Below are 11,402 nucleotides of genomic sequence, written 5' to 3' on the forward strand. Positions count from 1 at the left end.
AATTTAATTTTTCAAGTAAAATGAGAATTACAAACGGCGTAAAAAAAAAGCTAAAAGCTAAGAGGACCAATTGACCACATTTGTCTAAACTTCGGAGCTACATTTATGTCAATTATAGTTACAAATTGAATGCATTATTCTTTTAACACAGAAATGTGTAACATCCGAGAGGGTTAGTGACCTTGGAACTAATTATCTTATGCGATAGTGGAACTGGCAGTTTTTATTGAGAGTATTCGCATGGGAAGTTTGTCACGTCTATATTGTTGTTTTTCTGTTTCTACAACAACTGCTAGGGTATTCAGTTATTTAATTTTAAATTTCAAAAAATTAATATACCAGTAATGAAATTAATAATATTTTTTTGCTGCCAAATTTTAAAGTAGAAGAATAATGAAATTCGAATTGTATGAAGTTAAGAAGTTCTGTTTTTGCATTCCGCTCAGTATCGGAGCAAAAGTGTTTGGATTAATTCAATTGGTGAGTAGAAATTTTACGTTATGAGATAAGTTAAATCCAACAACAATGCTTTTTAGAAAATTTACTGGCCATTCTTTAACAATTGGAAGGATCGAATGCTCAATAGTAATTATTTGAATTTAAAGGGCTAGACATTTGTTCAAAAAAATTATTAAAACTTTATACCAACATGTTAATTATCATAAGTTTGTTTCCGTTTGTTACTTCTTAATAAGATAATGTATTACGATTTGCAGATTTTCAATTTGAAGTTTTCAAAGGAGACGTGAAGGTTTAAAAAAGTGTTTACTCAAAATAATTCAAAAAACGGGAGAGTTCAAATTTGATATTTCGAAAAGGTGCCATCATGAGATCCAGCAATAAACTTTTGAACAAAATCAGCCAATTCCACTAATTAACTGAATCGACTTCCAGTTTTTTGGGATTTTCTAGTAAACTCCTCCTTCTAAATGCACATACATGTGTATATCTACAATTATTATTTGCAACATTCCCTCATGTATACGCTTCTCAAGTTAGTTTTAGAGGAGGCGTGGACTAAGCTTTGTCACTCCAATGATTCTCTTTAACCATTGCACAATAACTAAACATACTAGATAGAACTTTTATTTGAAATATTTTTGGGGGAAATATTAATTTAGTTACTTTTACAAACAGAACCTTATGCGTTCTTTTATACTTCTTTCTTTTGCCATAAGTAATTGAATATTTTGCTGAGATAAATAGTGAATTGAGCATATCATTTTACTGAATGGAGCAGGCATCTATAAAGAATCAAAACTTTTTAATATTTATTCATTTGGGGAGATTCAACAGTTAAGATAAAAATATAATTCAGAACCATTAAATATTTGATAAAAGCAAACAAAACAGAATAAAAGGTTTAACAATAGTTTTCATACAACAAGCTTTAGCAAAATTATTCAAGGTTTTAAGTGTTTTCTAAAATACAGGCGCAGCCAGAGAAGTTGGAGGTAGAAAGAAGAACCTCCTTCCAAAAAATATCTGAAAAATAAAGTTTTCCAATACTTGCTATACAAATTTAATTGTAATATAGACTACACTAAGTTGGAAACTCTAAAACAAGATTAAATGGCTTAACTCCCCTAGATTTGAAAATTTATTAGAATAATCCGTGTCTGCATTCAGAACATAATTCTGTAATCTAAAAGCTGTAAGATTATATTATTAAATAAGGTTCTGGGAGCTGGCCAGGCAGCCAACGTCACCGTGATTAGGATTCTGATGTTATGGATTCAAGGCCCTACATTTTTCCCCCTTCAAAGCACCGAACTCTCAGCCATACCCGCTCTTCGCAATGACAAGAACTCCTCCAAGAGAGTAGGGCACTTTCATTCTTCTTTCTATTTCTTAGAAAAGAACCCTATAACCAGGGCCGGATTTAGATGAAAAGAGGCTTTAGGCTATTCCACTTATGAGGCCCGTTCCACCACCCATTTTTAAGTTTGAAATTACATGAGAGATAATAAAATATATCACTACTGTGATATATATCAATATGTTAAATGAAACATGTTGGTATTGGTACTGTTTTTAGAATAGTGTAATTTTAATTTTGCTAACAATTTGAATGTAGGCCCCTCTTGATCTTGAGGCTGAAGCCTAGTTAGCCTATAGGAAAATCCGGCCCTGCTATACCCCTGAAAAAAAAATGTTAGGAGCACCCTTGAAATTACAAAATGAATAAATAAATGCGATTTTTCATAAATAAAAAATACAAAAAGGCACTTTTTAAGCATTTTAAAACAAAATTGGCTATCTTTACCTCATGGTTTTCGTACAGCTTCTTACTAACACAAATCGGAAATATAATCTTAAAATTTAAGAATTTGGTAAAACTAGACACCAGCGGAACACAATAGCTCAGTTGTACTCAAACTATTGATCACGGTCCTATAGTGAGGGGCAGTGAATTTTTGATTGGGTCACAAATCTACCATTAATATTTTTATTACATTCTAATTGTAGCTTTAAAAATATATTTATTAGGCATTTTTGTTGAACAAACCGCTAAAAATACTACAACAGGTGAGAATTTTTTTCAATTTAGCTAGGAATGTTTTTGTACCTCATTCGATTATGTGGGGTTTTAATAAATGGTGTTCCTGTCATACGTGGATGCAAATCTGGATTCCAAGCAAAGATGGCTACATCTCATTGCATGCCATCTCAACAGGTATCAGCAACGAATAAATTTTTAATGAAGATTAACAAAGCTTTAAATTTTATAAATCTAATGGAATTAACTCACAATTATTGAGACAATAAAGTAATATTTACTCGGGATTAAGTTCTCTTCTTGATCTACTTTTGTTTCTTATAAATCATTATGGCTTTCGAAAGTTCTGAGATTTTTTCAATTAACAAACGAACAGTAAATATTTTCCACTTCACGAAAACCAACCATTTTTGATCTAAAAAATGATCATTTTATTTTAATTATTATTCTAATATCTAGTGACGCAGAGAACTGGTGCGTCTACATGTAGCTTACAAATTTGAAAGGAAAGAATCTTTAAAAATGTAGATCACATTGATAAAGAAATACGAGGAAAAGAAAAAGTATATCTATTAAAATCTTTGTATTGTACGTACAAGAAGAATTGGAGGTAAGGCTAATGGTATTTGTGACTCGCATTTGATTTTTAAAAAGAAGACGGTAAACCTTTTTAAAAAAATACAAATTATATTCCTACTGAAGAAGAATCAATGTATACTCTTGCGATAAATAATTTTTAAATTCTGAACTCGATAGATCCTTAAGGCGAAAGAAATCTTTAGCAAGGCACCAGAAAGAAAACACAATAGATCTTCAAGAGAAGAAATCACCAAAAAAATAAATTTTGCAAAATTTTAATTTCAATGTAATTAAAGGTACATATGTTTCTTTTTCGCAGATAGTATGCGGTTTGATTTTTGCTTTTATTTTACGAAGTCAAATTAGCTATTTCAAAAATGCCGGTCCTAACGAGGATATTGAAACTATTATTTGTAAGATATAGTATCTTGAGAAATGTTACTCAAATAATACTTTTTATAATAAACATTTTGAATATTATTTCCATATTTTATATTTGCAGATGTTTTACAGCTCAGCGATGTTGGCTTAACGTTACAGATCGTAGTGGGAGTTTATTTGTTGATTGGCCTTTACGAGGTATATATTTGCTCATTTTAAATAACTTATGGATTTGTTTGCTTAAAATACATAACCTGTATCGTAAATTATATTGAATGGTCCAATGAATGTGTACAGCTTGCTAAACTTTTTTAGTTTTAACTTAGCACTTGTAAGAGAGTATCATGATCTTTCCAGTATAGAAATATGATGTGTTTTCAGATCTACTGATTGTGAAACATAGTTCTTACCGATGTTTTTTGTTGATGATGATGATTTACACACATACATACAAAGAGGTTGTTTAGTTAAAAAAATATGAAAAAATTAAATTTGTTCACTAATATGTAAACAATGTTAACTATATAAATTATTTATGGAATGCCAGCTCTAAGACAAGATTTATTGGCTTAAGTTATATGTTACATTGTAAAGAAACCTGAAACCAACTGCTGTCTGAATGCTAAATATAATTCACTTATGTGAAAATTGAACTTAAGTAATTAACTTAGGTGATTTTTGGGGAGTCTAGCAATCAGTCTATTGCGCCGCTACCCAGGAGATCTGTTTTGGCACCCTGTTGCCTTAGAAATCTGAAGAGAGAATTCTAGGAAAGCTGAAAGATCTGAGTTTCTCTTCTCCAAAGTGCTGGAATTTCAGCATACAAACTCTTTTCACTGCCATCGAATATCCACTAGGCGAAGTCCTATTTCTTATTATTTTTAACATTCTACATGGGGTATTCATTGTATAGCCCAGAGATGGAAGCGTACCAGTTGCAGAGGATCGTTGGTCCTACGGTCGTTCGAGTTGCCTGCCGTCCTTATTGGAATAATAGTTGTTTGTAAACTTACGCGAGTAAACTAATGAATTTTTTGGCCTGCCTCTGGTCTGAGGTTCGACATCCACCATTACTAAGCTCTTTGCGTGTCCTACCTTAGTTGGCTGCATTTCTGAAGCAGTTTGCTGTGCGGTAAATGGCTCAGGTTCTTTCAGGTTACCTAGGATTCCTCCTGGGTCAAGTAGGCTGCCATCTCATACAGATAATATGTACCAATATACATCAGAAATACAACAGCCAATCTTTCATTGCTTGAATCTTGAACTAACATCGTCGCACTTCATATCCTGTGTGTCGCCTAAATGTCTGGGAAGATTACAACTCTGCAATTAATAATTATTTTCTTTAATCTCTGTTACCAGAAGTTTAATGATGTTACACACACATGGCTCTATATCTTTTACTTCAATAATTTGTATACCAGAATTATTTCAGGTGGGGTATAGGATTAGGCATTTCTGGAAAAAGATGGCGTATGATTAAAGAGTTTTTACAATGAATTTCTAAAATTCTGAGTTCGATGTAAATTACTTAAAATGAAGTAATACCTCACAAAATGGATTTTTCAATTATTTAAAACATTGTCAAAAATAGTTTTTTAGGTTTCTTCTAAATTTCGAGTTAGCCATAGCTGAATAACTTTTATCAATATTATCAATATTGAAAATATTTTTTAAGCCCACCTACACTCACAAAAATAGACACACATACATACTGAATGCTACAATGAAAAAAATGGCTGCTAAAATGAAAAAATATAACTTTCTTTTTTTTGTGTGTGTGTTTTTAGCGTAATTCGGCATTATTGTTCACATGGCTACTGTATGAGTTGACATCAATTTTAATTGGAATTTATCTCATCGTAATTGCGCTTGCTTGCAGCAAAACATTTAATAGATTATCCCTAATCTATGAGGGTAATATTGTAGAAGAAACCATATTTATTGGTAAGGGTTTACCAAAAAATAAAAATACCACTGTTTATTTTAAGAAATTTTGATTAACAGTTAAAAAAAAAGTAACAAAATTTAAATGTAGCGATAGTTTTAAAGTAACTTAATAGCTTAGCTTTTATGTTTAAGATAACCACTAAATTATGTTATTTATTACAAAATTATTATATGTATACTACAATATGCAGTGCCGTCTGACTTTAGTAAAAAAGGCTAGAGAGGGTACCGTTCCACTAGCAAAACGACTGTCTTTTTTTCTAAAAGTATCGATGGTTGAAAAAAAAAAAAAATGTCAATGAGAATTAAAATAATTATGATTAATTTAAGCAATCACACACAAAAAGTATTATCGATTATATTGGGATAATTCACACCTACTTATTGTGGCAAATACCAATATTCTCTATAATTTTTAATATTTTTTTTTAATTATTCATTCATGAGCAAAGAGTGTTGTCATTTACAAAATATAAAATTCGGAAATAAGCTGCTACAAGTAAATATATTACCAAGAGCAAAGGTGTTGTAAAATATTTCCTTAAAACTCCAAAATAGAGTTTTGAAATATCAATAAAATGAAGTTTTACTAAATCTAATTTAGCGATTGCATCTTTGATTCGGTTTTAATTGACTGCACATAGCTGTAGATAAATAATGTTAAATTTCCATTAATTCCCAATCTCTGTGCATAATTTCAGTCATAACAATATTTCGAAAATATATTTCGTGTGGCCTTTGAAATGAGGAGTAAAAAATAAAATTAAGAATTACATTGATTGGATCAGGCTCACTTTAGTTTTTTTTTTAATTCAACTATGGGTACTCTTCATGAATTAAGTTCAAGTGAACTTATAACAATATTTTTTTAATTTCTGTCCATGCTGAGTTTATAACATCAATAACCTAACGTGAATTGGTATCAAGATAAGATCATTCTCGTCTGAGAACCCCCGAGCATTCGAGAAGCAAATGAGGAGCGAATCGCTTGCAGTTCTCATGTGCCAGAGCATTTTTTTGGCGTCACAAAATACTTTGTTATTGTAGCTATGAAAGGATGGGTGCATAACAAATCGCTGGTGATGTATAATACGTACGAGGGAATTTAAAGTTGCTTGTCTTACATATTTCCGTCCAGATTCGGATATTCCTCCTTCTTCAGAATTGTATTCAAACGTTTTTGCTCAGAGTCTTTGAACTCCCATTTCGAAGATACAACCAACGCTCATTACACTTACTGGTTTTTAATAAAAGATAAAAGAGAAACTGTCTGCCTTTAAATAGTGCCGACTTTTATTAACTAGTCTATTGCATTCGCCAAAAAATAAATAAAATTAATATAATTTTCTTTGCAATTTAGAAAGCAATGCTCAATTTTTTTTTTTTTTTGTCAAACAAATATTAATATTTAGCGATATATCAGAGCACAATCTCAACACAGATGTCAGACAGCACTTGAGGGTATATTCTCTAACCATTGGCCATTAATAAGTTAATTCTATTACTAACTAATTTTGTTTATTATGTTTTAGTTTTCTATCCATTCTTCTGTTTCAATATATACAGTTTATATAAACAATATTCACGAAAAGAAGACGAAGGACGGATTCATCACAGTTTCAGAAACGATATCAACCCAATATAGTTATTTACGGTATTTATGAACTCTTCAAATTTATACAAATAATAATTAAACATTAAATGTAACTACTTCATGGTTTTAAGCTTGAACAGTAGTATCCTGTACTTTTCCCTTCCTAGGAGCTTCTTACAGCTCACTGTCCGGTGATGGACAGTGTTGTCTGTAACGAGAGAACACTGTCCGGAGGCCGGCAGTGCGCTGAAAAAAGCTCCGGGCGCCAATAACCATTGATGTTGACGCGCCTTAAATCATTAAAAAAAAAAGTATCCTGTACTATTGCTGGTTTTTAATTAATGTTGTATTTAATATTTATTGAAGCTTACTTGTTGTCTCTGAAGGTTTCTTTTATAGAATAACAGTATGTTTTGTTATATTTCACATAGCTCAAGATGGTAATGTACAGATAATATAGCTTTTTCTACAAATAATATCTGCTTTAAATAGTATTGCTTTTAAGCAATAAGTCTGCAGTTCACAGAAATTTATATACATATATATAATTACTGCTATGCTGCATTGTGGTGTAAAAGTACATCTAATAATCACTTGGTTCTGTATCGCACTTGAATAAATAAAGAATTTGTTGTATACAAATTAATCCAAGGAGGCTTGGGAATATTTATTCTTTATCCAAAACCAATATTTTAGAGGATGGCGCCTCCAAAGGTGTTACATCGACTGATCTAGAAGAGGAAGTGTTGAAGCTGTTCACTTTACCTGGCGCACCAAGCTGGACGAGGTATTGGGTCAGATGTCAAACGTGTGGAATACCTCAGAGCTGTTTCAGCTTGTGCGAATGCTAGTCAAGGTCTATAAAAGCTTCGAAGCGGCAAATCACCCCTATTTGTCAAAATCAAAAAAATAAAAATAGTATAAAAAATATGTTTTATTAATTACCAATAAAATTGCGTAAATATAAATGACAAGTAGGTAGATAAAACTTGTTCCCATACTGTTTATTTTAAAACAGAAAGTTAACAATTAATTCTGTGGCTCAGTGAAAGAAGTGCAAAAGTCAGATTTTGGTAAAAATGAGTAAAAAATCTGTTTTGATATATTAACCATCAAAATTTTTCTTGCAAGGAGTGCCGAAGTCAATTTCAAAGTAGTAACTGAGTTATTAAAACTTACTGGTGCCAATGTCAAAAATTTAGCATCAATATTTCCCCTTCTCCAGGTAAACCAAAGAGGACGTACACTCGTAATCCTTTTTATGACATTGGCACTTCTTGCACCAAGTCACAGAATTATTCTACAGGTAGTACACAATTATTCTACCAGGGTCAATTACCAGAGCTGCAATGAAGCTAATCGAGAAAGTCTATCAATTTAAAATATTAAGTATGATGCTATCTGTTGCTTAGACCATAACTTTAGTAAACAAAGTTCATTCAAAGAAACATTTGTTTTTATGTATCTGTACATCATGAAATACAAAAGTTGAAAAATACCTAAGCAGGTATTTCCAAATGTCGAGTAAAATAATATAGAAATATTTAATTTGCTTTGTAGTTTGTTTAAACATTGGTTGAAGTTACAAATTAATTTTAACATTTTACAAAACTGTACAGAAACAGCAAAATACTGACGCTGTTTTTCAGGATTACATAAGTTGTAATAATTGAGTTCACCAACAATAAAAAATAAACAATTTTGTATGAGAACAATAATTCTGTCTTAAAATATTTTAAGACAATGAAATAAAAAGAAATGTTTTCATTTATATATTTTTACTTAACAAATTGTTTGTCTCAAAATCTTGGTATATACTTATCTTCTTATATTACAGGATAACAGGGAAAACGGCCCCGAACAACTGATGTACTATGAAACTGAAAAGAGAACAAGATTGATTTTTGAACTTGAAATAAATAAATACAGTTTTCTTTCAAATAATCTATAGAAGGTTTTAATTAATTTTAAATAATCTATAGAAGATAAAAATGTTCAATCACATTTTAAATATCGAAAATATACGTTTTTTAGGCCCTCTAAATCCGCAAACATATATTTGTTTCTTTAATCGCAAAATTCATAAAATCGCAGAAAGCTTCAATTATATTGTTCAATTAAGAACAATTAGGAGACTACCCTAAGTAATTGATTAAAACACCACAACAAAAGTAACTAATTACTAAATGCATCTTTCTCTTTTGTGATATTATTTCGAAAAATGGTTCCATCGAATTTTTGTATATAATCTCTTTGATCAAATCCAGCACTGCAGACCTAACCACATTTTTAACAACCTATGTAAATCCCATTCACGAAGATTTAACATTTATTTAATTCATTTTCAAGGGCTGTTTTGAGAAAGAGCCTTGTCCCTATCTAAATAGATATTGTATAATTTGTGGTTTTAAAAACTGGATAAAGTTAGCCAAAATTTATGTGTGTTTTAAAAGTAAAATTTTTGAAAATTGCGTTGAGAGATAAGTGTACTCACACCATACTTTATTATTATTAATTTTTAATTTTTACAGAATAATCAAAAGCACTTCAAGTAAAATTATTATGGAAAAAAATTAATAATCTGTATTTGGCGCTAAAGAGCAAGGTGTTCTACCCGCAAAAACCATTAAATTCAAATAAAAATAAAAAGGGGAAATCAAAATAAAGAAGTAAAAACCTCTTAAAACTACTATTTTTTAATAATAAAAAATGGGATTTCGTTGATTGAAAAAAAAAATAAAGAAAACTATTTCTAAATTATTATCTATAATCACTACAATGTAAAATTATAATCTACTATATAAATTAAAATGTAAACGTTTGTTCAAACAAAAATTTTTTTAATCTTTTATTGGAATTTACCACTGCAACGGTTGTTGCAACAAGCAAATATGATAAAAAAATAAAAATAAAAGAAAATCATGAGTGGAGAAGGCACCCAGTGGTGTCACTCCAGTAACCTACTCTCACGATAAGAGTAGACCACGAGGCCCCATCTTCTCTTCAATCTCCAAAATCTTAAATCTAAAAATATTCGTTTGCTCAGAAACTTAAATCTCCGAACGTTCTTCACTGATTGCTTTGAAATTTTGACAGAATTGAAAACGCGCGAGTTTTTAAATGTGTACCTATTACATAGATGTTACACCTGTAACGGGTAGAAACATGTTTTTTTTTCAGAAAAAAAAATACAGCGTAATCTATTGGACATAAAAGCAACACGCTGCACTAAACATTTATTGAATTTTCATAGATTTCAATGCGCAATAATTAGCTTTGAATCCACCGGCTGCAACGTTAGCTGCTTTCTTCACGTTATGTCAAAATGTCTCGTTTGCGAAAACACTGCTTGTATTTGGGTGAATTAGAACACGGGAGTTATTTTGTCGTATGTACAATCAAATATTCCTAATCTAACGCTTGAGCAAAAAGGCATTTACGATCAAATACTCGTATTCAAACTGCCAATAACGGGGTTGGAGAAATCTTCTTTTCAGATACGCCAGGAAGAACTGCTAAAACTTTCTTAAATAGATTGTTTCTGACAATTCGATCCCAAAATGGCATAGCCATCGCTCTTGCGTCGTCCGGAATAGTACTATTTAAACAGACTGAGCCACAGCAACGCGTGGCTGGATACAGCTAGTTCTAATTAATTATAAAATATTGTATGCAGAAATTTACTGATTTAAATCTTTATAGTGCCATAAAAATAAATTCACCGTTTGTTTAATAATCTATATTTTAATTTAAACAAATCTACTAATAAAATCTTCATAAAATTACGATCTTTTCAGAAAAGTACGAATTAATAGTTATTTTTAGAGGAACAAAAGTATATCCCTTGATTTCCACGGGCAGGACCTGCTGGTCTTAAGCTTTTTTTTTTCTTCCTAGAAGCTTCTTTCAGCTCAGTTTTTGGTGATGTACAATTAAATAAATTGCAGAAATAAACAAATTTATTAAAATGGCAAACTAACGCTCAAAACAAGTACTAATAGTTTTTCTAATAAGTTGTTTACAAATTTATATACAGGGTGTTCATTTCAAGACGGCTCAAATGCATTTCATGCTTTAACGGTTGATCTGAGCAAAAAATGGTAGAGAAAAAATTTGTTGCTCGTCACCTATAGTTTCAGAATATGTGACTTGATTTTAGATTCCTGATCACATACGTGGCAGACGCGCGTACAAAAGTAAAGGTTTGCGGTTGACCACATTTTCATATACACAGTTTTAAAGAGTATAAAAAGTTATGAAAGAAACCGGAAACCGCAATTCGATATCTTTAAAATTAAAGTGCTAGGCCATTTCAAAATCTGATATTCATTAATCATATTTCAATTTTTTAACTTGTTATCAAAGAGAAAGAAGAGCACGCGATAGGTCATTTTTATG

The 11,402-nt window shown here is 30.9% G+C and overlaps 1 protein-coding gene across 3 annotated transcripts; it reads left to right on the forward strand.

The window, feature by feature from the left end:
* Positions 1 to 6: 6 nt before the first annotated feature.
* On the forward strand, positions 7 to 7,646 carry LOC141447813 (uncharacterized). 3 transcript variants are annotated; one of them, XM_074115687.1, is made up of 6 exons: positions 9 to 480; positions 3,399 to 3,492; positions 3,582 to 3,658; positions 5,251 to 5,407; positions 6,943 to 7,064; positions 7,436 to 7,646. In XM_074115687.1, the coding sequence occupies exons 1-5, from the start codon at positions 394 to 396 to the stop codon at positions 7,053 to 7,055; spliced, it is 528 nt and encodes a 175-aa protein (XP_073971788.1). In that variant the 5' UTR covers positions 9 to 393; the 3' UTR covers positions 7,056 to 7,064; positions 7,436 to 7,646. The 3 variants fall into 3 exon arrangements, with proteins under 3 accessions (XP_073971777.1, XP_073971788.1, XP_073971797.1); XM_074115696.1 differs by having other exon boundaries at positions 144 to 297; positions 387 to 480; positions 6,943 to 7,646; XM_074115676.1 differs by having other exon boundaries at positions 7 to 480; positions 6,943 to 7,646.
* The last annotated feature ends 3,756 nt before the right edge of the window (positions 7,647 to 11,402 follow it).

This window comes from Rhodnius prolixus, unplaced genomic scaffold, assembly GCF_049639745.1.
Source record: "Rhodnius prolixus isolate KJV_2025 unplaced genomic scaffold, Rpr scaffold_1, whole genome shotgun sequence".
Lineage (NCBI taxonomy): Eukaryota > Metazoa > Arthropoda > Insecta > Hemiptera > Reduviidae > Rhodnius > Rhodnius prolixus.